At 42.9% G+C, this 26,547-nt stretch overlaps 1 protein-coding gene across 4 annotated transcripts in view; it reads right to left on the bottom strand.

Annotated features, from left to right (window-relative positions):
- Positions 1-26,547, bottom strand: part of LOC135539913 (inositol 1,4,5-trisphosphate receptor type 1) — a 170,336-nt gene that overhangs the window by 92,699 nt on the left and 51,090 nt on the right. For 3 of the 4 annotated variants that reach the window (XM_064966161.1, XM_064966163.1, XM_064966164.1), the window contains exons 4-11: positions 11,263-11,378; positions 10,416-10,502; positions 9,665-9,823; positions 5,002-5,100; positions 4,584-4,667; positions 4,212-4,358; positions 3,899-3,994; positions 3,704-3,748 (exon numbers count right to left, since the gene is read on the bottom strand). In XM_064966161.1, coding sequence (XP_064822233.1) covers positions 3,704-3,748; positions 3,899-3,994; positions 4,212-4,358; positions 4,584-4,667; positions 5,002-5,100; positions 9,665-9,823; positions 10,416-10,502; positions 11,263-11,355 — 810 coding nt within the window. In that variant the 5' untranslated portion in view covers positions 11,356-11,378. Of the gene's footprint in view, positions 1-3,703; positions 3,749-3,898; positions 3,995-4,211; positions 4,359-4,583; positions 4,668-5,001; positions 5,101-9,227; positions 9,234-9,664; positions 9,824-10,415; positions 10,503-11,262; positions 11,379-26,547 lie in introns of those variants that run through there. The other variant, XM_064966165.1, reaches the window with a different exon arrangement.

Below are 26,547 nucleotides of genomic sequence, written 5' to 3'. Positions count from 1 at the left end.
CAAAGTTACCAGCCCACACTAGACACTGAGAAATGGCGCCGGAAGAGGTGGCCGTCGTTTTACAGTCTCCTAACCAATTGTGCTATTATGTGTTTTTTCCCCGTGATATTTGTAAATGATTTTGTACATCATGTTTCTGCAACCGTATCTTACGGCAGAAAAGAGCTTCTAGATATCAGGACAGCGATCACTCACCTCAGATTAGACAAAGATTTTTTCAACACCAACAAGCACGACTCACACAATATTCTCCAAACACCCCACAGTGCAGACATCCCAATTATTCGCAAAAGGAACCACAGAGGAAGAGGAGCCGACCCGCAGAAGACAACTAAGAAAGCTGCCGTTACCGTGAATATTACTCGCCAATGTGCAATCATTGGACAATAAACAAGACGAGGTACGATCACGAATATCCTACCAATGGGACATCAAAAACTATAATATCCTATGTTTCACAGAATAGTGGCTGAATAACGACATGGATATTCAGCTAGCGGGATACACGCTGCACCGGGCAGGATAGAACAGCACACTCCGGTAAGAGCAGGGGGGCGGTCTGTGCATATTTGTAAACAACAGCTGGTGCACGAAATCTAAGGAAGTCTCTAGATTTTGCTCGCCTGAAGTAGAGTATATTATGATAAATTGCAGGCCACACTACTTGCCTAGAGAGTTCTCAGCTATACTTTTCGTGGCTGTTCATTTACCACCACAGACAGATGCCGGCAATAAGACCACACTCAGCCAGCTGTTTAAGGAAATAAGCAAACAGGAAACCACTCACCCGGAGGCGGCGCTCCTAGTGGCCGGCGACTTTAATGCAGGGAAACTTAAATCAGTTCTACCAAATCGCTATCAACATGTTAAATGTGCAACCAGACGGAAAATAATTCTAGATCACCTCTACTCCACACACAGAGATGCGTATAGAGCTCTCCCTCGCCCCCCATTTGGTAAATCTGACCACAACTCTATCCTCCTGATTCCTGCTTACAAGCAAAAATTAAAGCAGGAAGCACCTGTGACTCGGTCTATACAGAAATTGTCAGATGAAGCAGATGCTAAACTACAGGACTGTTTTGTTATCACAGTTTGGAACATGTTCCGGTATGCTTCTGATGACATTGAGGAATACACCACATCAGTCACTGGCTTTATCAATAAGTGCATTGAGGACGTCGTCCCCACAGTGGCTGTACGTACATACCCCAACCAGAAACCATGGATTACAGGCAACATTCGCACTGAGCTAAAGGGTAGAGCTGCTGCCTTCAAGGTGCGGGACTCTAACCCGGAAGCTTACAAGAAATCCCGCTATGCCCTGCGACGAACCATCAAACAGGCAAAGCGTCAATACAGGGCTAAGATTGAATCATACTACACCGGCTCCGACGCTCGTCGGATGTGGCAGGGCTTGCAAACCATTACAGACTACAAAGGGAAGCACAGCCGCGAGCTGACCAGTGACACAAGCCTACCAGACGAGCCAAATCACTTCTATGCTCGCTTCGAGGCAAGCAACACTGAGGCATGCATGAGAGCATCAGCTGTTCCGGACGACTATGTGATCACGCTCTCCGTAGCCGACGTGACTAAGACCTTTAAACAGGTCAACATTCACAAGGCTGCGGGGCCAGATGGATTAACAGGACGTGTGCTCCGGGTATGTGCTGACTAACTGGCAGGTGTCTTCACTGACATTTTCAACATGTCCCTAATTGAGTTTGTAATACCAACATGCCTCAAGCAGACCACCATAGTCCCTGTGCCCAAGAGCACAAAGACAACCTGCCTAAATGTATACAGACAGTGGCACTCACGTCCGTAGCCATGAAGTGCTTAGAAAGGCTGGTCATGGCTCACATCAACACCATTATCCCTAGAAACCCTAGACCCACTCCAATTTACATACCGCCCAAACAGAACCACAGATGACGCAATCTCTATAGCACTCCACACTGCCCTTTCCCACCTGGACAAAAGGAACACATATGTGAGAATGCTATTCAATGATTACAGCTCAGTAGTACCCTCAAAGCTCATCACTAAGCTAAGGAACCCGGGACTAAACACCTCCCTCTGCAACTGGATCCTGGACTTCCTGATGGGCCACCCCCAGGTGGTGAGGGTAGGTAGCAACACATCTGCCACGCTGATCCTCAACACTGGAGCTCCCCAGAGGTTCATGCTCAGTCCCCTCCTGTACTCCCTGTTCACCCACGACTGCATGGCCAAGCACGACTCCAACACTATCATTACGTTTGCTGACGACAACAGTGGTAGGCCTGATCACTGACAATGACGAGAGCCTATAGGGAGGAGGTCAGAGACCTAGCCGGGTGGTGCCAGAATAACAACCTATCCTTCAACGTAACCAAGACCAAGGAGATGATTGTGGACTACAGGAAAAGGAGCACCAACCACGTCCCCATTCTCATCGACGGGGCTGTAGAGGAGCAGGTTGAGAGCTTCACATTCCTTGGTGTACACATCAACCACAAACTAGAATGGTCCAAACACACCAAGACAGTTGTGAAGAGGGCACGACAAAGCCTATTCCCCCTCAGGAAACTAAAAAGATTTGGCATGGGTCCTGAGATCCTCAAAAGGTTCTACAGCTGCACCATCGAGAGCATCCTGACCGGTTGCATCACTGCCTGGTACTGCAATTGCTCGGCCTCCGACCGCGAGGCACTTCAGACGGTAGTGTGTACAGCCCAGTACATCACTGGTGCAAAGCTGCCTGCCATCCAGGACCTCTACACCAGGCGGTGTCAGAGGAAGGCCCTGAAAATTGTCAAAGACCCCAGCCATAGACTGTTCTTTCTACTATTGCATGGCAAGCGGTACCGGAGTGCCAAGTCTAGGACAAAAAGGCTTCTCAACAGTTTTTTCCCCCAAGCCATAAGACTCCTGAACAGGTAGCCAAGTGGTTACCCGGACTATTTGCATACCCCCCCCAACCCCTCTTTTACGCTGCTGCTCCTCTCCGTTTATCTTATATGCATAGTCACTTTAACTATACATTCACGTACATGCTCCCGCACATTGGCTAACCGGGCTATCTGCATTGTGTTCCACCACCCGCCAACCCCTCTTTTTACACTACTGCTACTCTCTGTTCATCATATATGCATAGTCAATTTAACCATACCCACATGTGCATACTACTTCAATAAGCCTGACTAACCAGTGTCTGTATATAGCCTTGCTACTCTTATTTTCAAATGTCTTTTTACTGTTGTTTGATTTCTTTACTTACCTACACACACACACACACGCACACACGCTTTTTTTCTGCTCTATTGGTAAGAGCCTGTAAGTAAGCATTTCACTGTAAGGTCTACACCCGTTGTATTCGGCGCACGTGACAAATAAACTTTGATTTGATACTTCTCTATGCAGACTCCATCATCTATTCGTGGCACTGGGGAAGTGCTCGTTACTGTGACATGGTGTTCAAGCGGAGGTTCACAAGTTAGAAGAGTTACAATGATCATTGTTTCCTGGGACACACTCGTGGTATGTGGCTGATTCATTTCACATTGTGTCAACGGTGACTGAAGACGTTGGGTCGGTTCATTCAGTGGGACACAGGAAAACACGGTCACAGCAGAATACTGTATCTGGTTCAGATAATCCACAGTATTCATCATTCCTCCAGAGCCCACTGCTACCAGAACAGGACAATGTGACTTACTGAGGAGCGGAACTCAAGGCACTCCTCCTCATAGTCAGGGTTCACCTGGAAAACACACACAACAGTTCATACATATAAGGAGTAAGCTAGAGATTACTTCCCTGGTAAACGTTAAAGATCAATATGATTTTGACCTGTGTTGTAGGTACCGCAAGGGTGTGTGTGTGTGTGTGTTGTAAAGGCAGTGTTACTGACCTCTGCAGCCAGGTAGTGTCCAGTGGCCAGGTGTTTGAACCTGAACAGACTGTTCCAGTAGCCAGCTCCGCCTCGACATGGATCATGCTGCACCACCTATCACGAGGAGAAACACAGGCATCAGTCACATGTCATATCTCATGCTGGAGTTGTGTACATGCACATTTTAACAACAACTTGTCAGACCATATAAACTTTAAAGTCAAATGTAACTTTTAGTGACCATAAATTGGCAGTTGCGAGGGAGCAGTCAAATTGCCATGATCTGAGGGGCCTTCTACAAATTATATTTCCATGTGCACTTCCTCCACACCTCCACCTCCCATAAGGCTTTGCTGCTGGTTGCAGAGGTAGCTGACTGGCGTCCGGTGGTGCGCAGGAAGACATATTGTTTTTTACGGTGGTCGTCACAGGTAAGGAACTTCTCCTGTTCCGCATGGAACAGGCGCACCACGTCGCCCTGGCAACAGACAGACAGGAAGGTTGTTACCATAGAGACTGCTAGGGAAGTGTCACTCTGCCTTGGGCTAGATTTTATGGCTAACAATTAACAGTCTTCAACTGGGATACCGGGTTCGTTGAACCATTATTTTCTCATTTATATTGATTGGATGATGGTCCAAATCAAGGAAAAGTCAACTGTGAAAATCAGGCCTGATTGGTTGATAACTGTGATAAAACCAACCCCTTTTAGAATGATCTCCTGATTGTCACTCCATTTCATGAACAGCACGATCTTCCAGCTGGTGTTACAGTTGACCGAGTTCACCTGAAACACAAAACAGGCAAAAAGAGTTCCACAGGATTACCAGTTTAATCCTTTAATAACAGAAACACATAATCACTGGTACTCTAACAACTACAGAGCAGCACCCCATTCTCACAGAATAAGCTGTAGGCTAGAGCTTAATGCAAATCCTAGAAATAATTGATGCAAATGTGGAGGACCATGCCACAGTGGTGTATTGTCTAATATGGTAGGAGGGGCCCAATAACAGTACACACTACACAGACTCATATAAATAATCTACACACAGTATACTCCCACACAGCCATCTATAAAACATAGAGGAGATGAGCTGCAGACAGGGTGAGGGTCTAACCTCGTTACATCCTGGGTTGTCCACAAGCTGATGGGTGCTGGCATGTAGGGGCTGGCCAGCATTCACTGGGTTCAGGACCACTTTGTCTCCTATCACCACCTGGAATGAAACATACACACACTACAATTTAGTATGCATTTATTCCACGTGTGCACACTTATTCACGTGTTATGTGCCCGCAGAGACACACACTCACGTCAGCTGCTAAGAAACATTAACAAGACTTATTTGCATGCGTCTGTCCACAGTCAAATACAGGATACTATGTGAAGCTCTGAATCCCAAACTAAATATCATTCATCCACAGGGGCTATTCTTTAGATGTATTACTACTAGAACAACCAAGTCATGGCTCCACCTGCAGTCACCTGGTACTTGGGCTCAGTCATCTGTGTTGTGGTTGTAGAATGACTCCTAGCCTCTGCTGCTTTAATCCACTGAGAGTGACTGTTGCAAACTGATATATAGCTCAGGTGGCTGGACACCTGAGCAACTGGCGGGTGAGCTACTTATCACCAAAAATAAGTTAGGCGCAGTGCGGGAGGCGAATATAATAAACCTAGGAGATACTGGGGCAAGATATAAATGTTCAGGAGCTGTAGTTTAGAACGTGCAGTGTGATTGGCTGAGCCAAATGTAGATGAGTGCAAGACCTGTTGCAGGTACCAGCGCTAATGTGAAGGCAGGTAAGGCAGAGTTACCTGAGAAAGAGATCCATCCATAACAACTCGATGATGAGCCTTGTGGAATACCTACAGTGTGACTCTCCAGAAAAGTAGTGCTAAAAAGTCTGTCTAAATCAAGCTAATGTTATCTCACAAAACAAAAACAAAAAGGTAAAACCAACGATCATCAGCAATTATTCCATATCAGTAAGTGTACTTACGACACTAAACCATAATATAAAAGGCAACATGTAAAGTGTTGGTACCATGTTTCATGAGCTGAAATAAGATCCCAGAAATGTTCCATATGCACAAAAAGCTTATTTCTCTCAAATTTTGTGCCAAAATTGGTTTTACATCCCTGTTTGTGAGCATTTTTGCTTGGCCAAGATAATCCATTAACCTGACAGGTGTGGCATATCAGAAAGCTGATTAACCATCATTACACAAGTGCACCTTGTGCTGGATACAATAAAGGGCCACTCTAAAATGCCATTTTGTCACACAACGCTAAGTTTTGAGGGAGCATGCAATTGTCATGCTGACTACAGGAATGTCCACCAGAGCTGTTGCCAGAGAATTACATTTTATTTCTCTACCATATGTCCATACCCGGCTTCTTCACCTTCAGGATCATCTGAGACCAGCCACCTGGACAGCTGATGAAACTGTGGGTTTGCACAACCTAAGAACTTCTGCAAAAACTGTCCGATACCGTCTCAGGGAAGCTCATCTTTTATTTAATTTTTTATTTCACCAGGTAGGCTAGTTGAGAACAAGTTCTCATTTACAACTGTGACCTGGTCAAGATAAAGCATAGTAGTGTGAACAGACAACAACACAGAGTTACACATGGAGTAAACAATCAACAAGTCAATAACACAGTAGAAAAAAAGTCTATATCGTCTATATACATTGCGTGCAAAAGGCATGAGGAGGTAGGCGAATAATTACAATTTAGCAGATTAACACTGGAGTGATAAATGATCAGATGGTCATGTGCAGGTAGAGATACTGGTGTGCAAAAGAGCAGAAAAGTAAATAAATAAAAACAGTATGGGGATGAGGTAGGTAAATTGGGTGGGCTATATACCGATGGACTATGTACAGCTGCAGCGATCGGTTAGCTGCTCAGATAGCAGATGTTTAAAGTTGGTGAGGGAGACTAAAGTCTTCAACTTCAACGATTTTTGTAATTCGTTCCAGTCACAGGCAGATGGCACTGTGATAAACTGCAGTTTATTGCATCCAGTAGAGTATTGGAAGCTATGTTTGTCATCCTCAGAGTCTTGACTTGACCGCAGTTCGGCGTCGTAACCTACTTCAATGGACAAATGCTCACTTTTGATGGCCACTGTCACACTGGAGAAGTTTGCTCTTCACAGATGAATCCCGGTTTCAACTGTACCATGCAGGTGGCAGACAGCGTGCATGGGGTCGTGTGGGCAAGCAGATTGTTGATCTCAACGTTGTGAACAGAGTGCTCCATGGTGGCAGTGGGATTATGGTATAGGCAGGCATATGCTATAGACAATGAACACAATCAGATTTTATCGATGGCAATTTGAATGCACAGAGATACCGTGACACGAACCTGAGGCCAATTGTCCTGCCATTCATTCGCCTCCATCTCCTCATGTTTCAGCATGATAATGCACGGCCCAATGTCATTTACAGTTATTTATGTAACTTTAGTGGTGATACAAATGTTGGGCTATATGTTTTGCAATTTAATACATTCTAAGGCTGCATGATGCGTTGCATGAAAGGCATGAGCTCTGCTTTGTTTATTTTCACAGGCTCTACACACTTCATCAGTCTATCATTCACAATTTGACAAGCACTTGATAATGCCTCACATTTCCCAGCAGCATCCCCTTTGTGTGGGCGTAACACCCCCTAAAGGAATGACATGCCTTTTGTGGCCAGTTACAGTTGTGCACTTGGGCTGAATATAATAATTATCAGCTGTGTGCGCAAAAGCACCTCTCACTCACATGGCTTTCTCAGATATCTTAATTCTTATTAGCCAATGCCCATCACGTGATCGGGTCCTTCTCACAGGCTACAAGTGAAGACAAACATATCGTGGAGGCAACTGCGCACGTCTTTATTGAATTCTGAGGCACATATTGAAGACGTTGGATGAATTATCCACATGTACTTTTCGTCAGCCAACAAGGTGAGTAGGCCTAACAAACAGCAAAAGTACTAGTCTATAACAATATATTATTATTACTTTCTCGTCCTTGTGTGCGAGAAAGAAATGTTCCCAACATAGTCTGGGACAGGTGTTTGATGCAATAGATCCCAAATTAATACAACCACTAGCATCCAAAAAACATTTTAAAAGCAATGAGGCTGATGTAACCGACCAGAACATTTAGCTTAAAATTTTGGTAAATTATTAGGCTATTTCTTCACATTATAAGCACTGCAATGCACACACAGCAGTAGGCTATAAGTGTGAATGTTCCAAAATACAATCATTTAGCGGGTAAACACCATTCTCAAATATGAACGCAAATGTGATTATGCATGTAATGCTTTATTATAAAGGTGCATTTTTATGGTAAAATGATCTTCCCCAAACTTTAAACTTGTGCACCGCCTATGTACTACTATATGCAAGTTAGGCTCTACACCAGCTGTGAAGCAAATTCATTTACTTAATTTTAACAAGTTATTTGGCCACCTTATTTGTGATACAAACCTTATCAAAATGAATAGGCCTATGGGCTAGGCTACATGAAAAAAATCACACAAGCTGGGAATCATTCACAAGTGACAATAGCCTATCACTTGTGAATTATATAATAGTCACCCATCAGACTATTCATAATTTAATTTTGTCTTTACATATACAAAATAATATACATTAAATTAATTTTTATTTAGAATGGACTATTATCACACACTTGTCTCGAAATAGGGGCAAAAAATACATGTCATCGATGCACTTAAATAGCGAATGGAGGAGGTATTTTCCGGGGGTTCATTTTCATGCCAGCCAGATAGGCTATACTCCCATTGTAAAGAGGAGCAATGTGCTTACTATCAGGAAAGTGGAGAAATAAAAAAAGTAGCCCTAGCCTATAGAAAGCTGATGGGATCCTCTTTCTTATAGAGGCCATCAAAACTGTTTTATCTCACGCAATTGCATAGAAATGTTGTGCAACATGAGCTCTCATGAAGTGTTTGATTAGATTTTTGAAAACATTTGCATTGAAGTTAGAGTGATTAGAGGGACAATAGAGTGCTGAGTACCAGGCAGTTAGCAGGTTTGGTAGGCTACTAATGACCATCAGCAACATCAGAGCTTGGAGAAGCCTAGTTACCAGTTACCGTGACTAAACGATTACGTGGAATTTGACTGTGGTCATGTCTCGTGACTGCCGGTGTGGCAGTAAACGGTCACCATAACAGCGCTATCTGTGACCATATTAATTTCCTTACACATTTGGTTCACTCTGTCTGAGTACTTGTTTAAGTTTACTTACACAGTATGATTCAAGCGATTCCTACATACAGTATGTGATCATTTCCATAGGTTTAACTCACACTGTCTCCTATAGAGCGCAGCTTGTAGAAGGGATCGATTTATATAAATAAACATTTATAAACTGGGTGGATCGAGCCCGGAATGCTGATTGGCTGACAGCCGTGGTATATCGGACCGTATACGATGGGTATGACACCTCAGGGTTTGTGGTATATGGCCAATATACCACAGCTAAGGGTTGTATCCAGGCACTCTGTGTTGCGTCGTGCCCTAGAACAGCCCTGAGCCATGGTATATTGGCCATATACCACACCCTCTCTGGCCTTACTGCTTAAATAGATAGAACTCACAGTAACACCTATGGAGCAGAACCATATACTGTAGATAGAACTCACACGGTCTCCTATGGAGCGCAGCTTGTAGAACCATGATATAGATACAGTAGAACTTACACTGTCTCCTATGAAGTGGAGCTTTAGAACCATATAGAACTCACACTGTCTCCTATGGAGCGCAACTTGTAGAAGGGTTGAATGTAGAACCAGGAGCCTTCGTTCCCGGCCGTGTCCAGCATCACTCTCATGGCGTTCTTCTCCAGCAGCGCTGGCAGACGCTTGTTCACAGTCAAGTACTTGTTACTCTTCAGATGGAGGAGCTGGGGGAATACAGCAAACATACAATATTATACGATAAGATACAATAACTTATGTCTGTCATTTTTGTGATACAAACATACTGAACAGTTTTGCTTGTGCACTTCATCATCTTCATATGATTTATTATTGTGTTGTGTGGGCTTTCTCTGCCCTTATGAGCATGCAAAACATTTGAGTCTCTCAGAACAGTCTATGACTGAAAGGTTATGACTGAGAAAAGAATATGCTCAATTCTGAAGCTAGAAAAACACCATCTAGATCCTCCCACGTTACTGTTCTATTTATAAACACACATAAACCACATGGATGCCTCCAGGCCTCCCAGTCTCTCCTCACCAAGTTTGGAACCAGCAAAATATATTGGATGGAAAGCCTCAAAATGCTTTCCTCACTTTAAAACCCCATAGAAATATGTGGGCTACGATGACATTATTGGCCACAAATTTGGAATATGAGATGTGAGCGGTAACTGAATGTGCTGAGACAGTTACTCATTATGACATGAATTGGCTTCATTGATGACGTGACGTTCCGCCGTGAGTACAAGCCAGACATCGGTCTTGCAGACAATGAGTATGTACACACACACACCTGAATGACGTTCCCATACTGAATCACCGTTCCAAGCAACTTTTTATTTTCCGAATCGTTTTGCTTCTTTTCCAAATCCGCTGCATGCTACATAAGTGAGGGAAAGAGTGAAGAGTTAGACATTATTATTGCTACTACCAACATTGCTGTGCTTTTGCACAAATCACTATACATATGGACTCGATTAGGAGGGAATACTTTCTATGACAGAAATCTCAAATAAAAATAATGTAGCAACGGCATGTGCTGTTGCCTGCAAGCGTCAACTGGAATGTTAGAACCTAAAACTCTGTCCTCACATCACCATGGTAACACAGGCGAGATTTGAATCTATCATTTTATGACTGTAGTTAGATTCCAGAAGGCTTTAAATGGTTTTGTTTTAGGGGAGAGAGAGAGAGAGAGAAAGGTGGGACGGGAGTAGTGAAACTAAAGTATGCTTCAGAAATGTCTATAAAAGGACCTGAACATTACCTCATCAAATATATAATCCTCCATAAGAACACCCTCAAACGAGTGTGAGGACAGAAAACCTATCCTCTCTAAGAGAGCTCCTCACCTATCAAACTAGACAAGTCTGTTGTTAAAGGGAAATGCAGGATGTAGTATTTCACACTTGTAAGTGCTTTACTAATGTAATGTAGCTGTATTGGATTTTAAAAGTATTGCTAGTTTAGAGTTTAGTTTATATTAGTTATCCAAAGAGGGCTCATCTATTGTTACTCTTCTTCGTTCAGTTGGATGAGACGACGAGTCATTATACCACTGATTAATGTATATAACATATTACTGTATTCAATTATTGATTAAGACAGTTGTATAGGGGTCAGGTGGAGGAGTCACTCACATGGAGTTTGTTGAGGAGGACCGTGTCCGTGGTGCTGTTTCCTCCAGGTTTCGCTGCCTTCCAGAACTGTTTCTGAGCAGAGTACCGATTCATTGGACACAACCTGAACAGACAGTCTGAACAGAGAGACAAATCAAATCAAAGTGTATTGGTCACGTACACAGTTTAGCAGATGTTATCGCGGGCCCAGCGAAATGCGTTTTGTTACTAATTGCAGCAAAAATGTCAAACAAGTACACAAATAATAATTCAAAAAAAGAAATCACGAATGTCAGTATGAATCCAGTTAATAACCCAAATATCATCAGTAATCTAACTGCAATCTATGCGTATATCCACCAAAACTACAGAGTGTATAAAACATTAGGAACTTTTCATGACAGATTGACCAGGCGAATCCAGGTAAAAGCTATGATCCCTTTTTCATGTGACAGTGTAGACAAAGGGGAGGAGACCGGCTAAATAAGGATTTTTAAGCCTTGAGACATGGATTGTGTGTGTGTGTGTGTGTGTGTGTGTGTGTACGCCATTCAGAGGGAGAATGGGCCAGACAAAATATTTAAGTGCATTTTAAATGGGGTATGGTAGTATGTGCCAGGCGCCTGTCAAGAATTGCATTGTTGCTTTTTTTTAATGCTCAATAGATTCCCGTGTGTATCAAGAATGGTCCACCACCCTAAGGACATCCAGCCAACTTTACACAACTGTGGGAATCATTGGAGTCAACATGGGCCAGCATCCCTGTTGGAACGCTTTCAACACCTTGTAGAGTCAATGCCCTGTCGAATTGAGGCTGTTCTGTGTGCAAAAGGGGGTGTAATTCAATATTAACACGGTGTTCTTAATTTTTTGTACACTCAGAAGGATATGTACAGCAGTAGGTATACAAGTGAGCTACAATATGTGAAGAATACAGTAGGAATACAAAGTGTGAAAATCTGCATAAAATAAATGTTTCATGTCTTTATATACATGGGAGAGGAGCGTTGGCTGTGTGGAAGTGTGTGTGTAAGTAGACAATGAATAACAGTTTCAGAGGTGAAGGATGGTTAGGATTGAGGTGTTGTCAATGCAGCTATATTGAAGTTGCTGAAACAATAACTAAGGATGAACTTCAATTGATCAATGTAAATAAATACACAATGCTAAGTGAGGTGCCTAATGATGCACACACCGACAAAGCCACACGTGCATCATCATTCTCCCAGAGCTACAGGCTAAAACACACACACAGTTCAAAATTAGGTTCATATCCAGATAAGTCTTTTGAGCGCAGATCAATGAGGGAGAGGATGTGACGTGTGTATTTCCTCCATTAGTGGAGGAAATATGGATAGGGTAATCAAATCAACATGTGTAGACCTTACTGTGAAATGCTTACTTACAAGCCCCTTAACCAACAATGCAGTAAAAAAATATATATATAATAAAAAAAAATTTTTTTTTTTTTAAAGAGTTAAGAAAATATTTACAAAAAAAGTAAAGGCATACCGAGTGGCGCAGCAGTCTAAGTTTTTGAGGTGTCACTACAGACCTAGGTTCAATACCAGGCTGTGTCACAACTGGCCATAACCGGGAGTCCCATAGGGTGACGCACAATTGGCTTAACGTCGTCTGGGTTAGGGGAGGGTTTGACTCTTCGCGCCCTAGCGACTCCTTGTTGTGGGCAGGGCGCCTGGAGGCTGACTTCGGTCGTCAGTTGAACAGTGTTTCCACCGACACATTGGTTCAGCTGGCTTCCGGGTTAAGCGGGCGGGTGTTAAGGAGAGCGGTGTGGCGATCATGTTTCGGAGGACGCATGACTCGACCGTCGCCTCTCCTGAGCCCGTTGGGGAATTTCAGCGATGAGACAAGATCGTAATTTGATTGCAATTGAATATCACAAAATTGGGGAGAAAAAAGGGAGAAAAAAAATACAAAAACAAAATAATAACAGTAAAATAACAGTAAAAAAGTAACAGTAAAATAACAATAACGAGGTTATATACAGGGGATACCTATACCAAGTCAATGTGCTGGAGTACAGGTTAGTCGAGGTAATTGAGGTAAAAAAAGGGGGGAGGGTCAATGCAAATAGTCCAGGTAGCCATTTGATTAACTGTTCAGGAGTCTTATGGCTTGGGAGCCTTTTGGACCTAGACTTGGGCGCTCTAGTAGCGCTTGCCGTGCAGTAGCAGAGAGAACAGTCTATGACTAGAGTGTCTGGAGTCTGACCATTTTTAGGCCCTTCCTCTGACATTGCCTGGTATAGAGGTCCTGGATGGCAGGAAGCTTAGCCCCAGTGATATACTTTGCCGTACGCACTACCCTTTCTAGAGCCTTGCAGTCGGATGACGAGCAGTTGCCATACCAGGAGGTGATGCAACCAGTGATGCCTCGATGGTGCAGCTGTAGAACTTCTTGAGGACCTGAGGACCTATGTCAAATCTTTTCAGTCTCCTGAGAGGGAATTGGTGTTGTCGTGCCCTTTTCATGACTGTCTTAGTGTGTTTGGACCATGATAGATTGTTGATGTGAACGACACCAAGGAACTTGAAGCTCTCAACCTACTCCACTGCAGCCCCGTCGATGTGAATGGGGACATGCTCGGCCCTCCTTTCCTGTTGTCCACGATCAGCTCCTTTGTCTTGATCACGTTGAGGGAGAGGTTGTTGTCCTGGCACCATAGATCTCTGACCTCCTCCTATAGGCTGTCTCATAGTTGTCAGTGATCAGCATGTAAACACAATGTGTGTGTGTGTGTGTATACAGTGCCTTCGGAAAGTATTCAGACCCATTGAGTTCTTCTACATTATGTTACGTTACAGCCTTATTCTAAAATGGATTTAAAAATAATAATAATATGGAAATCCAGCCACCCAAACTGTTCTCTATTCTACCATACGACAAGCAGTACCGACGCACCACGTCTGGAACCAACAGGACACTAAACAGCTTCTACACCCAAGCCATAAGACCCGGACCACCCAACTCTGTTGACTCAACACTTGCATTGCGATTACTGTTTATGGTCTATATTCTTGCCGAGTCACTTTATCCCCACCTATATGTACATAGAGTTGAAGTCGGAAGTTTACATACACCTTAGTCAAGTACATTTCAACTCAGTCTTTCACAATTCCTGACATAGTAGTAGTAGTAAAAATTCACTGTCTTAGGTCAGTTAGGATCCCCATTTTATTTTAAGAATGTGAAATGTCAGAAAAATAGTAGAGAGAATGATTTATTTCAGCTTTTATTTCTTTCATCACATTCCCAGTGGGTCAGAAGATAAATATACTCAATTAGTATTTGGTAGCATTGCCTTTAAATTGAACTAATCACTGATCATAATCTTGATGTGATTGGCCTGACTGAAACATGGCTTAAGCCTGATGAATTTACTGTGTTAAATGAGGCCTCACCTCCTGGCTACACTAGTAACCATATCCCCCGTGCATCCCGCAAAGGTGTTGCTAACATTTACGATAGCAAATTTCAATTTACAAAAAAAAAAAGACGTTTTCGTCTTTTGAGCTTCTAGTTATGAAATCTATGCAGCCTACTCAATCACTTTTTATAGCTACTGTTTACAGGACTCCGGGCCATATACAGCGTTCCTCATTGAGTTCCCTGAATTCCTATCGGACCTTGTAGTCATAGCAGATAATATTCTAATTTTTGGTGACTTTAATATTCACATGGAAAAGTCCACAGACCCACTCCAAAAGGCTTTCGGAGCCATCATCGTCTCAGTGGGTTTTGTCCAACATGTCTCTGGACCTACTCACTGTCACAGTCATACTCTGGACCTATTTTTGTCCCATGGAATAAATGTTGTGGATCTTAATGTTTTTCCTCATAATCCTGGACTATCGGACCACCATTTTATTATGTTTGCAATTGCAACAAACAATCTGCTCAGACCCCAACCAAGGAACATCAAAAGTCGTGCTATAAATTTACAGACAACTCAAAGATTCCTTGATGTCCTTCCAGATTCCCTCTGTCTACCCAAGGACGCCAGAGGACAAAAATCAGTTAACCACCTAACTGAGGAACTCAATTTAACCTTGCGCAATACCGTAGATGCAGTTGCACCCCTAAAAACTAAAAACATTTCTCATAAGAAACTAGCTCCCTGGTATACAGAAAATACCCAAGCTCTGAAGCAAGCTTCCAGAAAATTGGAACGGAAATGGCGCCACACCAAACTGGAAGTCTTCCGACTAACTTGGAAAGACAGTACCGTGCAGTATCGAAGAGCCCTACCTGCTGCTCGATCATCCTATTTTTCCAACTTAATTGCTGAAAAAAAGAACAATCCGAAATTCCTTTTTGATACTGTCGCAAAGCTAACTAAAATGCAGCTTTCCCCAAGGAGAGGATAGCTTTCACTTCAGCAGTAATAAATTCATGAACTTCTTTGAGGAAAAGATCATGATTATTAGAAAGCAAATTACGGACTCCTCTTCAAATCTGCGTATTCCTTCAAAGCTCAGTTGTCCTGAGTCTGCACAACTCTGCCAGGACCTAGGATCAAGAGAGACACTCAAGTGTTTTATTACTATATCTCTTGACACAATGATGAAAAGAACCATGGCCTCTAAATCTTCAAGCTACATACTGGACCCTATTCTAACTAAACTAATGAAAGAGCTGCTTCCTGTGCTTGGCCCTCCTATGTTGAACCAAGTAAACGGCTCTCTATCCACCGGATGTGTACCAAACTCACTAAAAGTGGCAGTAATAAAGCCTCTCTTGAAAAAGCCAAACCTTGACCCAGAAAATATAAAAAACTATCAGCCTATATCGAATCTTCCATTCCTCTCAAATTTTTTAGAAAATCAGACAGACAGAGGCTCTGCATCTGTCCTCATACTCCTAGACCTTAGTGCTGCTTTTGATACCATCGATCACCACCTTCTTTTGGGGAGATTGGTAACCCAAATTGGTCGACACGGACAATTCTGGCCTGGTTTAGATCTCATCTGTCGGAAAGATATCAGTATGTCTCTGTGAATGGTTTGTCCTCTGACAAATCAACTGTAAATTTCGGTGTTCCTCAAGGTTCCATTTTAGGACCACTATTGTTTTCACTATATATTTTACCTCTTGTTCATGTCATTCGAAAACATAATGTTAACTTTCACTGTTATGCGGATGACACACAGCTGTACATTTCAATGAAACATGGTGAAGCCCCAAAATTGCCCTCGCTAGAAGCATGTGTTTCAGACATAAGGAAGTGGATGGCTTCAAATGTTCTACTTTTAAACTCGGACAAAACAGAGATGCTTGTTCTAGGTCCCAAGAAACAAAAGAGATCTTCTGTTGAATCTGACAATTAATCTTAATGGTTGTACAGTAGTCTCAAATAAAACTGTGAAGAACCTCGGCACTACTCTGGACCCTGATCTCTCTTTTGAAGAACATATCAAGACTGTTTCAAGGACAGCTTTTTTCCATCTACGTAACATTGCAAAAATCAGAAACTTTGTCCAAAAATGATGCAGAAAAATTCATCCATGCTTTTGTCACTTCTAGGTTAGACTACTGCAATGCTCTACTTTCCGGCTACCCGGATAAAGCACTAAATGAACTTCAGTGAGTGCTAAATATGGCTGCTAGAATCCTGACTAGAAAAAAGGAGAGAGATCTCTCTCTCAGCCCTAGGACCCTGCCTCAGGACTACCGGGCATGATCACTCCTTGCTGTCCACCTGGCCGTGCTGCTGCTCCTGTTTCAACTGTTCTGCCTGTGATTATTATTTGACCATGCTGGTCATTTATGAACATCTTGGCCATGTTCTGTTATAATCTCCACCCGGCACAGCAAGAAGAGGACTGGCCACCCCACATAGCCTGGTTCCTCTCAATTTTTATTTTATTTTATTTGTGTCAGGCACAACGTAGATAATCTAACCGACTTGCCAAAACTATAGGTTGTTAACAAGAAATTTGTGGAAGGGTTGAAAAACAAGTTTTAATGACTCCAACCTAAGTGTATGTAAACTTTCAACTTCAACTGTATCTACTTAAATTACCTTGTACCCCTGCACATTGACTTGGTACTGCTACCTTGTGTATATAGCCAAGTTATCGTTACTCATTGTGTATTTATTCAATGTGTTATTTTTCTGTTTTTCAATTATAAAATGTTCTTTCTCTGCATTGTTGGGAAGGGCCCTTAAGTAAGCATTTCACTGTTAGTCTACACCTGTTGTTTACGAAGCATGTGACTAGTACAATTTGATTTGTGTACTGTAGTGCATGCTGAGATATGACAGGCAGTGATCAGTCACTGTACATAACGCCATACAATGGGCCAGTCCTGATAGTACTGTGATTCTACCGGTAATTTCCATAGCCACGATAGGAAGCAGGCTGAGAGAAACAGCTCCTCAGATTTGCATGTGGTCTCAGCTAACCCAACCAAGCAGAGTTCCTCTTCTGGAATACCTAATCAACAAGCTGTTCAAACATACTGTACTGTTGCAGTGACAAAGAGCTCCACTGATGAACCCAAAATACACAAGAACATCAATCCTTTCCGCTAGATAGGGGTATTATAACCAGCGGAGGCCATAAAAATGTATTTGCATACTGGAGATATTACATACTGTAGATATGATATAACTTACACTTCTTTTGTACTGCAACTCAGCTCATAACAGTACAAAGTATCTATGGTCAGTACCAAATCCCATATCTCGGGGCCAACTTCATACGTAACTTGTATTCAGAAGTCTAAATAGAGTGAAAATCCTAAACTAGGCTTTTATACCGTATACTGACAGTATGATATACTGACAGTCTTGATTTTCAATACCGTTAAGAAAAATAAAAATGGTTGGGGACACCACCGCCTTGTGGGGGATGCGGGGTTGCGTGCTATGCCACCATACGGGCCACCCACGCCCCCTGTCTCTCAGGCCTGGTTTCTTCTTTGACCTCAGATTAGATGAGAGCTCTCTCTCTCCTCAAAGGGAAAATTTGAAAAACGAACAATGTGTCATCCTCCCACTTTCTCTCTCTCTAGTCGTAGCAGCAGTAAAGTGACCAAATAAGGCTAGCTAGAGCAGGGGAGTGAGAAGAGAGAGGTGGGGACTCCAACTCTCTCCAACCCTCCCTCTCTTCCTCTAAGCTCTCCTCAAGCTAATAGCTGTTTCTGCCCCCTTTTCTCTTTGATATGGTTTACACCATGCAGTCCAAAAACAGGGTCAGACAAACAAATAAGAGGAAGTGGTTGTGGAGAAAGACAGAAAGAGAGCGAAAGGAAAACATAGGGAGGGAGTGTGAGAGAGAAAGAAAAGAAAGTAGAGAGTGAACATAGAGGGAGGTGCTTTGATCTATTCCCTTAGAGCACAAATTCTCTGGACAGAGCGGCCCTTTGTAATGTGTAGCGTGTGTGTGTGCGTGTGTGTGTCCGTCGAAAAAAGATGTTCCATCTCTGGCTATGGGGCAGAAGAAAAAAAACATCCACCAGGATCAGATCAAACTAGGAGTCAAAATGGAGTAAAACGGCAGATGAATGTAGGATACCACAGGGGAGCAGACGGGCCGACTGAGAAATACAACTCCTTTAACACAAAACAAGTAGCTTATAGTAACACAGACAGTCTTGTTTGTTTACCTGACATACAAAATACTTAAGTGGAAACTGGACACACACACACACAGACATATTGTACATACACACCAGGGATTCCGTTAGGGAAAACGTTGTGCCGGACAACTTGACTAGGAAGATTTTAATTTACTGTCCAACTGAGAACTTTACACGACCCATATGCATTGGGTGCATAACCCATTAGGACATCCACCCACATTCATTGGCCAAAATGCAATTTGTGGGAGAACACCATTCTAAACAGCGCACCTGGGTAAAACACTAGAGGTCGACAGATTATGATTTTTCAACGCCGATACCGATTATTGGAGGACCAAAAACTGCAGATACCGATTAAATCGGCCAATTTTTTATTTATTGATTTATTTGTAATAATGACAATTACAACAATATTGAATGAACACTTATTTTAACTTAATATAATACATCAATAAAATGCATTTACCCCCAAATAAATAATGAAACATGTTCAATTTGGTTTAAATAATGCAAAAACAAAGTGTTGGAGAAGAAAGTGAAAGTGCAATATGTGCCATGTAAGAAAGCTAATGTTTAAGTTCCTTGCTCAGAACATGAGAACATATGAAAGCTGGTGGTTCCTTTTAACACGAGTCTTTAATATTCCCAGGTAAGAAGTTTTAGGTTGTAGTTATTAAAGGAATTATAGGACTATTCCTCTCTATACCATTTGTATTTCATATACCTTTGACTATTGGATGTTCTTATAGGCACTTTTTTATTGCCAGTGTAACAGTATAGCTTCCATCCCTCTCCTCGCCGCTACCTGGGCTCGAACCAGGAACACATCAACAACAGCCACCCTCGAAGCAACGTTACCCATGCAGAGCAAGGGGAACAACTACTCCAAGTATCAGAGCGAGTGACGTTTGAAACGCTATTAGCGCGTACCCTGCTAATTAGCTAGCCATTTCACATTGGTTACACCAGCCTAATCTCGGGAGTTGATAGGCTTGAAGTCATAAACGCGCAATGCTTGAAGCATTGAGAAGTGCTGCTGGAAAAACGCACAAAAGTGCTGTTTGAATGAATGCTTACGAGCCTGCTGGTGCCTGCCATCGCTCAGTTAGACTGCTCTATCAAATCATAGACTTAATTATAACATAATAACACACAGAAATACGAGCCTTAGGTCATTAATATGGTCGAATCCGGAAACTATAATTTCGAAAACAAAATGTTTATTATTTCAGTGAAATACGGAACCGTTCTGTATTTTATCTAACGGGTGGCATCCTTAATCTGAAATATTGTTGTTACATTGCGCAACCTTCAATGTTATGTCATAATGGCAAATTAGCAAATTAGTTCGCAATGAGCCTATACCCTGCATATACCCTGACTCTGCATGCAATGAACACAAGAGAAGTGACAATTTCACCTGGTTAATATTGCCTGCTAACCTTTCTTTTAGCTAAATATGCAGGTTTAAAAATATATACTTCTGTGTATTGATTTTAAGAAAGGCATTGATGGTTATGGTTAGGTACACGTTGGAGCAATGACGGTCCTTTTTCGCGAATGCGCACCGCATCAATTCTATGCAACGCAGGAAACGCTAGATAAACTAGTAATATCATCAACCATGGGTAGTTAGAACTAGTGATTATCATTGATTGATTGTTTTTTATAAAACAGTCCGGCGCCAACAGAGATGGCCACCTCGCTTCGCGTTCCTAGGAAACTATGCAGTTTTTTGTTTTTTTTACGTGTTATTTCTTACATTAGTACCCCAGGTCATCTTAGGTTTCATTACATACAGCCGAGAAGAACTACTGTATATAAGATCAGCGTCAACTCACCATCAGTACGACCAAGAATATGTTTTTCGCGACGCGGATCCTGTGTTCTGCCTTACAAACAGGACAACGGAATGGATCGCATGCAGCGACCCCAAAAAACGACTCCGAAAAAGAGGGAAACGTAGCGGTCTTCTGATCAGACTACGGAGACGGGCACATCGTGCCCCACTTCCTAGCATTCTTCTTGCCAATGTCCAGTCTCTTGACAACAAGGTTGATGAAATCCGAGCAAGGGTAGCATTCCAGAGGGACATCAGAGACTGTAACGTTCTGTGCTTCATGGAAACATGGCTCACTGGAGAGACGCTATCCGATGCGGTGCAGCCAACGGGTTTCTCCACGCATCGCGCCGACAGAAACAAACACCTTTCTGGTAAGAAGAGGGGTGGGGGTGTATGCCTTATGGCTAACGAGGCATGGTGCGATGAAAGAAACATACAGGAACTCAAATCCTTCTGTTCACCTGATTTAGAATTCCTCACAATCGAATGTAGACCGCATTACCTACCAAGAGAATTCTCTTCGTTTATAATCACAGCCGTATATATCCCCCCAAGCAGACACATCGATGGCTCTGAACAAACTTTATTTAACTCTTTGCAAACTGGAAACCATTTATCCGGAGGCTGCATACATCGTTGTTGGGGATTTTAACAAGGCTTATCTGAAAACAAGACTCCCTAAATTTTATCAGCATATCGATTGCGCAACCAGGGGCGGAAAAACCTTGGATCACTGTTACTCTAACTTCCGCGACGCATATAAGGCCCTGCCCCGCCCCCCTTTCGGAAAAGCTGACCACGACTCCATTTTGCTGATACCTGCCTACAGACAAAAGCTAAAAAAAGAAGCTCCCACGCTGAGGTCTGTCCAACGCTGGTCCGACCAAGCTGACTCCACACTCCAAGACTGCTTCCATCACGTGGACTGGGACATGTTTCGTATTGCGTCAAATAACAACATTGACGAATACGCTGATTCGGTGTGCGAGTTCATTAGAACGTGCGTTGAAGATGTCGTTCCCATAGCAACGATTAAAACATTCCCTAACCAGAAACCTTGGATTGATGGCAGCATTCGTGTGAAACTGAAAGCGCAAACCACTGCTTTCAATCAGGGCAAGGTGTCTGGTAACATGACTGAATACAAACAATGCAGCTATTCCCTCCGTAAGGCTATCAAACAAGCTAAGCGTCAGTACAGAGACAAAGTAGAATCCCAATTCAACGGCTCAGACACAAGAGGCATGTGGAAGGGTCTACAGTCATTCACGGACTACAGGAAGAAATCCAGCCCAGTCACGGACCAGGAAGTCTTGCTCCCAGGCAGACTAAATAACTTTTTTGCCCGCTTTGAGGACAATACAGTGCCACTGACACTGCCTGCAATGGAAAAATGCGGTCTCTCCTTCACTGCAGCCGAGGTGAGTAAAACATTTAAACGTGTTAACCCTCGCAAGGCTGCAGGCCCAGACGGCATCCCCAGCCGCGCCCTCAGAGCATGCGCAGACCAGCTGGCTGTTGTGTTTACGGACATATTCAATCAATCCCTATACCAGTCTGCTGTTCCCACATGCTTCAAGAGGGCCACCATTGTTCCTGTTCCCAAGAAAGCTAAGGCAACTGAGCTAAACGACTACCACCCCGTAGCACTCACTTCCGTCATCATGAAGTGCTTTGAGAGACTAGTCAAGGACCATATCACCTCCACCCTACCTGACACCCTAGACCCACTCCAATTTGCTTACCGCTCAAATAGGTCCACAGACGATGCAATCTCAACCACACTGCACACTGCCCTAACCCATCTGGACAAGAGGAATACCTATGTGAGAATGCTGTTCATCGACTACAGCTCGGCATTCAACACCATAGTACCCTCCAAGCTCGTCATCAAGCTCGAGACCCTGGGTCTCGACCCCGCCCTGTGCAACTGGGTACTGGACTTCCTGACGGGCCGCCCCCAGGTGGTGAGGGTAGGTAACAACATCTCCTCCCCGCTGATCCTCAACACTGGGGCCCCACAAGGGTGCGTTCTGAGCCCTCTCCTGTACTCCCTGTTCACCCACGACTGCGTGGCCACGCACGCCTCCAACTCAATCATCAAGTTTGCGGACGACACAACAGTGGTAGGCTTGATTACCAACAACGACGAGACGGCCTACAGGGAGGAGGTGAGGGCCCTCGGAGTGTGGTGTCAGGAAAATAACCTCACACTCAACGTCAACAAAACTAAGGAGATGATTGTGGACTTCAGGAAACAGCAGAGGGAACACCCCCTATCCACATCGATGGAACAGTAGTGGAGAGAGTAGCAAGTTTTAAGTTCCTCGGCATACACATCACAGACAAACTGAATTGGTCCACTCACACAGACAGCATCGTGAAGAAGGCGCAGCAGCGCCTTTTCAACCTCAGGAGGCTGAAGAAATTCGGCTTGTCACCAAAAGCACTCACAAACTTCTACAGATGCACAATCGAGAGCATCCTGGCGGGCTGTATCACCGCCTGGTACGGCAACTGCTCCGCCCTCAACCGTAAGACTCTCCAGAGGGTAGTGAGGTCTGCACAACTCATCATCGGGGGCAAACTACCTGCCCTCCAGGACACCTACACCACCCGATGTTACAGGAAGGCCATAAAGATCATCAAGGACATCTACCACCCGAGCCACTGCCTGTTCACCCCGCTATCATCCAGAAGGCGAGGTCAGTACAGGTGCATCAAAGCTGGGACCGAGAGACTGAAAAACAGCTTCTATCTCAAGGCCATCAGACTGTTAAACAGCCACCACTAACATTGAGTGGCTGCTGCCTACACACTGACACTGACTCAACTCCAGCCACTTTAATAATGGGAATTGAATGGGAAATGATGTAAATATATCACTAGCCACTTTAAACAATGCTACCTTATATAATGTTACTTACCCTTCATTATTCTTCTCATATACATACGTATATACTGTACTCTATATCATCGACTGCATCCTTATGTAATACATGTATCACTAGCCACTTTAACTATGCCACTTTGTTTACATACTCATCTCACATGTATATACTGTACTCGATACCATCTACTGTATCTTGCCTATGCTGCTCTGTACCATCACTCATTCATATATCCTTATGTACATATTCTTTATCCCCTTACACTGTGTATAAGACAGTAGATTAGGAATTGTTAGTTAGATTACTTGTTGGTTATTACTGCATTGTCGGAACTAGAAGCACAAGCATTTCGCTACACTCGCATTAACATCTGCTAACCATGTGTATGTGACAAATAAAATTTGATTTGATTTGATTGGATAAAAGATAGCGTTCAACTTATCTAGCAATTTACCTTGGCTTCTTACTGCATTCGAGTAACAGGCAGGCTCCTTGTGAGGCAGGTGGATAGAACGTTGGACTAGTTAACCGTAAGGTTGCAAGATTGAATCCCCAAGCTGATAAGGTAAAAATCTGTCGTTCTGCCCCTGAACAAGGCAGTTAACTTCTTTGGGATAGGGGGCAGCATTTTCACTTTTAGTTGAATAGCATGCCCAGAGTGAACTGCCTCCAACTGAGTCCCAGATGTGAATATATGCATATAGTATTAGTATTGGATTGAAAACACTGAAGTTTCTAAAACTGTTTGAATGATGTCTGTGAGCATAACAGAACTCATAAGGCAGGCAAAAACCTGAAAAGAATCCAAACAGGAAGTGGGAAATCAGAGTTTTTTTTAACTCACCCCTATCAAATACACAGTGGGATATGGGTCGAGATCACTTCCTAAGGCTTCCACTAGATGTCAACCGTCTTTAGAAACTTGAATGAGGCTTCTACTGTGAAGTGGTCCCGGAGGAGAGCTCTTTGAGTCAGTGGTCTGGCAGTGTCACAGCCTCATGACGAGCGGTAACGAGAGAGTTAGCTCTCGTTCCATGGCTTTTCTACAGACAATGGAATTCTCTGGTTGTAACATCCTAAAGATTGATTCTATACTTAGTTTGACAAGTTTCTTCGACCTGTAAAATAACTTTTTTAACGTTTCATCCGATTGGACCAGATCACTCTTTTGGATTTGTTTCCCAAACGCCCTAACAAAAGAAGCTATTGAACATAAATGGACATTAATGGACTTTATCGAACAAAACAAGCATTTATTGTGGAACTGCGATTCCCGGGAGTGCATTCTTATGAAGATCATCAAAGGTAAGTTAATATTTATAATGCTATTTATGAATAATGTTGACTACTCAACATGGTGGATATTTCTCTGGCTGGTTTGGGCTCTGAGCGCCTTTCTCAGATTATGCTTTTTCCGTTAAAAAAATTGAAATCTGACAGTGGTTGCATTAAGGAGAAGTGTATCTAAAGTTCCATGCATAACAATAGAATTTTCATCAACATTTATAATGAGTATTTCTGTGAAGTCATGTGGCTCTCTGCACAATCACCGCAAGTTTCAGAACTACTGGACATAACGCGCCAATGTAAAATTAGATTTTTTTTTATTAATATTCACTTTATCAAACAAAACATACATGTATTGTGTAACATGAAGTCCTATGAGTGTCATCTGATGAAGATCATCAAAGGTTAGTGATTCATTTTCTCTCTATTTGCGCTTTTTGTGTCTCCTCTCTTTGGCTGGAAAAATGGCTGGGTTTTTCTGTGGCTTGGTGGTGACCTAACAATCGTTTTTGGAGCTTTCGCTGTAAAGCATTTTTGAAATCAGACACTGTGGCTGGATTAACAGGGAATTTTATCTTTAAAATTGTGCCTAATACTTGTATGTTTGAGAAACTTGATTTATGAGATTTCTGTTGATTTTAATTTGGTGCCCTGCAATTTCATTGGCTGTTGGCGAGGGGTTCCGCAAGCGGAACGGGTTAGACAGGTTAACCCCAGTCCTAGACAGGTTAACTCTTGATACTACCCATCCCGTATCCGGGATCGTGAATACAGCCTCAGGCTCATTAGCATAACGCAACTTTAACGATTTCTGAAAATCGCAAATGAAATGAAAATAATATGCCTGCTCTCAAGCTTAGCCTTTTCTTAACAACACTGTCATCTCAGATTTTCAAAATATGCTTTTGAACCATAGCAAATCAAGCATTTGTGTAAGAGTATTGCAAGCTAGCTTAGCATTTTGCGTAGCATTTAGCACGCAACATTTTCACAAAAACCAGATAACCAAATAAATAAAATCATTTACCTTTGAAGAACTTCGGATGTTTTCAATGAGGAGACTCTCCGTTACATAGCAAATGTTCAGTTTTTCCTGAAAGAATCTTTGTGTAGGAGAAATCGCTCCGTTTTGTACATCACATTTGGCTACCGAAACAAACCGGAAATTCAGTCACCAAAACGTCAAACTTCTTCCAAATTAACTCCATAATATCGACCGAAACATGGCAAACGTTGTTTAGAATCAATCCTCAAGGTGTTTTTTTTTACATATCTCTTCATTGATATGCCGTTCGTGGAAGCCTGCTTTCGTTTCAGAATCCCATGGAAAAATACCAGCAGCTGAAAATGACGCACCAATTTCGAGGGAGGACACCGGGCGGACACCTGGAAAATGTAGTCTCTTATGGTCAATCTTCCAATGATATGCCTACAAATACGTCACAATGCTGCAGACACCTTGGGGAAACGATAGATAGGGCAGGCTCATTCCTGTTGCATTCACAGCCATATAAGGAGACAATGGAAAACAGAGCCTCAAAGATCCTGCTGATTTCCTGGTTGCAGTTTCATCTTGGTTTTGCCTGTAGCTCCTGTTCTGGGGCACTCACAGTCAATATCTTTGCAGTTCTGGAAAATTCAGAGTGTTTTCTTTCCAAAGCTATCGATTATATG

The sequence above is a fragment of the Oncorhynchus masou genome, chromosome 5, assembly GCF_036934945.1.
Source record: "Oncorhynchus masou masou isolate Uvic2021 chromosome 5, UVic_Omas_1.1, whole genome shotgun sequence".
Lineage (NCBI taxonomy): Eukaryota > Metazoa > Chordata > Actinopteri > Salmoniformes > Salmonidae > Oncorhynchus > Oncorhynchus masou.
This window is presented reverse-complemented; position numbering and strand designations above follow the sequence as displayed.